Genomic DNA, 4,126 nt, shown 5'->3' on the forward strand with positions numbered 1-4,126 from the left:
AGTGGATAGCTTTCATTGTGAAAGAGGAGTGGACTAATGAAGTGTTTGATGTTGAACTTATGAGGGGTGCACCTAATATTGGTGATGAGCTGCTTACTACATTGAAATGCCTTTGTATTGTGTCGATCCCACACCAATTGCTCGGCTAAAAGCTCCGCATGTACTATAGAAATTGGAGGAGACAAAACCATACCTGATGTTGGACTAAGGGTTTTTGGAATTTTAGGTTATTTGATGATAATGTGGAAAGATAATGTGGTATTAAATGGGTATGAGTCATATATTTAAAGGATCGGGTATTAAATGGGTTTCATGTTTTTTATTTTAATTAATATTGATTTATTTTACTTAATGACGTGGACCTCTAATAAGAGGCCACTAGGGAAAGTGGTTTTCAAAAACCACAGTTAAAAATTAATGGCATAGATGAGCCTATTTTGTAACGGCGATGGCATAAATGACCCTAACTTTTCTGATAGTTCAGTGGCATATTTGAGCCTTTTCCCTTTTAAATAATTTCTTGGAGCAATAGTTTAAATTTCCCAATATTATTTCACTAAGCTGAATCTAGTTGCTACACTTACATGGATTATTAGTTTGAAAATTAGTTTGTTCTTGAACTTAGTTGAAGTTTATGCGAAGTAACATACAAATTGTGTACCCGAACAACAAAAAGAACCATTTAGCATTTATAACCTATGTAATTGCTCATTCAACTTGATTCCATCCTTAATTGATTTACCATAATCTAATCATAATTGTTCATTCAACTTGATTTCATCCTTAATTAATTCATCATTATCTAGTCATAAATTGACATAAATGAGTGAGATGTGAGATTTAGTATAACACTTCACTTAATCTTCAGTTCATTTCTTTGTTTCTTTATCTCTTTCTCTCTTTATCGGCTCCAACATTTACAAAGATCCAAATGCTACCTGCGGAAAAATTAAATGGAGAGAATAATGGAGTAAACCAAGAAAATTCAGAATCTGATGAACAAGATAACAGATTCATCAATCAAGAAGACATGGAAAAGCTGGAACTAGAAGAAGAAACAAGTTCAGAAACTGAGGTCTTCGGCTTATCAAGAAAACACCTGGTATCTAATGAAGTCTCCCATCAACACCCAAATCAAAGCAACCCCACAAAACTTTATTGGCTAGCTAAAATCCTTACTGAAATTATCTCAAGGCTTCCCGTTAAATCTCTCTTGCGATTCAAGTCTGTTTTAAAATCTTGGAGTTCTTTGATTTCTAGCCCTGAGTTTACCAAATATCATCTAAGTTTATTAGCTAATAATAACAAAGACTACACTATCCATAGCGTTATGTTGAGGATAGCCCAACCAGAACTCAACCTTAAGGAATGTCCTATTATGGAGGAATCTAACTTGGATTATCACATGAAAAACTCCGGTATAGCTTGTGTGATAGAGGGTTCTGTCAATAGAATGATTTGTCTTGTAGATGAGGCAAAGCAATTGTTCCTATGGAACCCAGCAATAAGAAAGTATAAGAAGTTTCCTGATTTTAGAACTAAATTGAAGGATGATGGTCAATGCACATATGGTTTTGGATATGATGATATCCATGATGATTATAAGGTAGTCTGTATTTTTACTATTACTCGCTATCCATGTAACTTTTAAGAGATCAATATCTATAGCCTAAAGAACGATTCTTGTCGAACAATACATTGTTCTAGGAGAGTGATGCGGTTAATTGGCACAGGTAAGTTTGTGAATGGAAAGCTTTATTGGGCTACTAGTATTGATATAAAAAGTGGTTGGGGCATAACCTCTTTTGATTTTAGTAATGAGAAATGGAGAAAGGTAGAGCCACCTTATTATGGAGAAGAGGGTAAATTTCTTGTGTTGGGAGTGTTGAAAAGTAATCTATCTATGATTTATAATAATTTGACTATTCACGTGGATGTGTGGACTATTAAGGAGTATGAGAATAAAGAATCTTGGAGAATGATTTTTACCATCAATTATTCTCGATATCCCGTGGATTATTTATTTTCTCACTCTATTTTTCTGTCAAAAAGAGGTGAATTTCTGCTTATGTTTCACGATAAAATCAAGATATACAATCCGAAGGATAACGTAAGCAACTTCTTAAATGTTAATGAATTTGATTATGGTCTTTTGACGGAATTCTTTCCAACCCTAGTCTGTCCGCTTTCACAAAATGAACAAGGGACACTACAAGATTCAAGGTGACAAATATTATGATTATTGCAACTGTACTGTAAGTGATGATTTGTATGAGTTTGATTTTATGTATTTTGCAAAGGATATATTTTAAGGAGAACTTTACCAACATCTTCATGGATATTTCATTTGACCTCTCCTTTCTAGCTACTATTTTCATGAAAAAAACATATCGCGTTGTTGCTACTAGATAATTAAATTCTTTGGCTTTGTCCTTCTAATAATTTAGTTATTTGGCCAATGGAAGGTTGTATCTTCTTTCACTTTAGTAATAACAATAATATTAGCAAGAATGGGTTGAATTAATTAGAGAAAGCAATAGAGGAAATATTTGATTGCTATGATTATGGAATAGATGGAAAAACTCATGAACATAGAATTTTAGGAGAAGTGATAATTATGTTTTTATTTTTGTTTCTCAAAAATAGATAAAGGAAAAATTTCAATCCAACAAAAAATAGTGTTCAATCAATAGTTTGACACACATGTTGTGGTTTTTTCATTGTTAACTTTTTTGTAGCAGCATTAATTGAAGAAACTTTTGAATTTAATGAAACTTGATGAAGAAACAAAAGAAAAATAAACTGCATGTGAAATTTTTCAACAAAATGGTGCTTGAGATGGGCATTAAATCAAAATTCTAGAATGATATAATATCCCATGTATGCTGATCGAGACATTGTTTTGATACCAGTAAATGGTGAGGTATGGGGAAAGGGAAGAACTGCCCATTAGTAATGGAGATAATTTCTCATAAATATGGATATCAAAGTAACTAAATTAATAATAGAGCTATTTATGAAAGGAAGAAAGTTTTAGGTGACGTAGATGGAGTTAGAATAGATATGAAGTTACAATCTCATGCAATGTATTTTTCTAGAGTAATATTTAACTATCACATATTAGTTCATGGTCTGGGTCCTATATACATAAGTGTACTTACCCTTGCTTATGACGGCTGACAGCTTATGGGAATACGTCTTATGTTGAAGCCAGGAGAGGGGACCTAGCCTTATATTTATAGGCTTTAAAGCCTTAACATAGTGCACCCCCATTATGGGCTCATAGGTCTACTACAGGTCTACACTATTGCCATACCCATATGGAATTCGCATGAATACACTGCCTGTGTCTAGCCCACCAACTAATAACATCAACCCGTTTTACTTTAACGTACCAAAAAGTTAATGTTCAATCCATATAAAATAAATAATTCTAACAGCAGTTGCACCAAATCATCTTCTGGATTAAAGAAGCAAAACAATGGCGGCGAGATTTTAAAATCTCCAAACGACAAGGTCGGCAATGGAACATGAATTTTGAGGGTTGTGGGAAGGAAGCAGGGAAGAAGAAACTGGGATTTTAGCGTATTGGGATGAGGAATGGGAAAGGCAGTTTCTCAGTCAAGTATACGACTAAATATGAAAATACAAATTACTCTTACATTCCGTGAATATGAAAGTTGTTGATGTTATTATAGGCTTATATGATTCAGTAGAATAAAACGATTATTTACTAGTTGATGTTAATCAATCTGATACAAAGGATATGACAAGGGAGAACTGAAAGGACCTGTGAAATAGTGAAAAGGACTTTTTGTTCACTTTTCACTTCTACTTAAGAACAGATAGGAAACTCCTCAAGCATAGCGTACATTCTAATATAGACTAAACACTGAGTTAAATGTTCTTTATCGAACATATTATTAAGTTGTTGATGAAAAATATACAGTCCGTGCATATTTTCTGATCCCATTGGTCTTTTCCAGTTTTCTACTGAACTGAAAAGAGCACAGCAAACTACTTGTATTAACTTCCGGCAGAAATTGGTTCGATTCAATTCAACATTCTATTTGCTCAGATTTGATTGTGTCATAACTTTATAATTTGGATATGATGATCATTTCAT

At 33.3% G+C, this 4,126-nt stretch overlaps 1 protein-coding gene across 1 annotated transcript; it reads left to right on the forward strand.

Moving 5' to 3' along the window:
• Window positions 1-931: 931 nt before the first annotated feature.
• Window positions 932-1,733, forward strand: LOC124892804 (F-box/kelch-repeat protein At3g23880-like; the record flags this gene model as incomplete). Its single annotated transcript, XM_047404006.1, has 2 exons — window positions 932-1,606; window positions 1,708-1,733. Coding segments are annotated over exons 1-2 (701 nt in total), but the record flags the coding sequence as incomplete, so codon positions are not given.
• Window positions 1,734-4,126: the final 2,393 nt, after the last annotated feature.

This window comes from Capsicum annuum, unplaced genomic scaffold (genome assembly GCF_002878395.1).
Source record: "Capsicum annuum cultivar UCD-10X-F1 unplaced genomic scaffold, UCD10Xv1.1 ctg50802, whole genome shotgun sequence".
NCBI classification, from domain to species: Eukaryota; Viridiplantae; Streptophyta; class Magnoliopsida; order Solanales; family Solanaceae; genus Capsicum; species Capsicum annuum.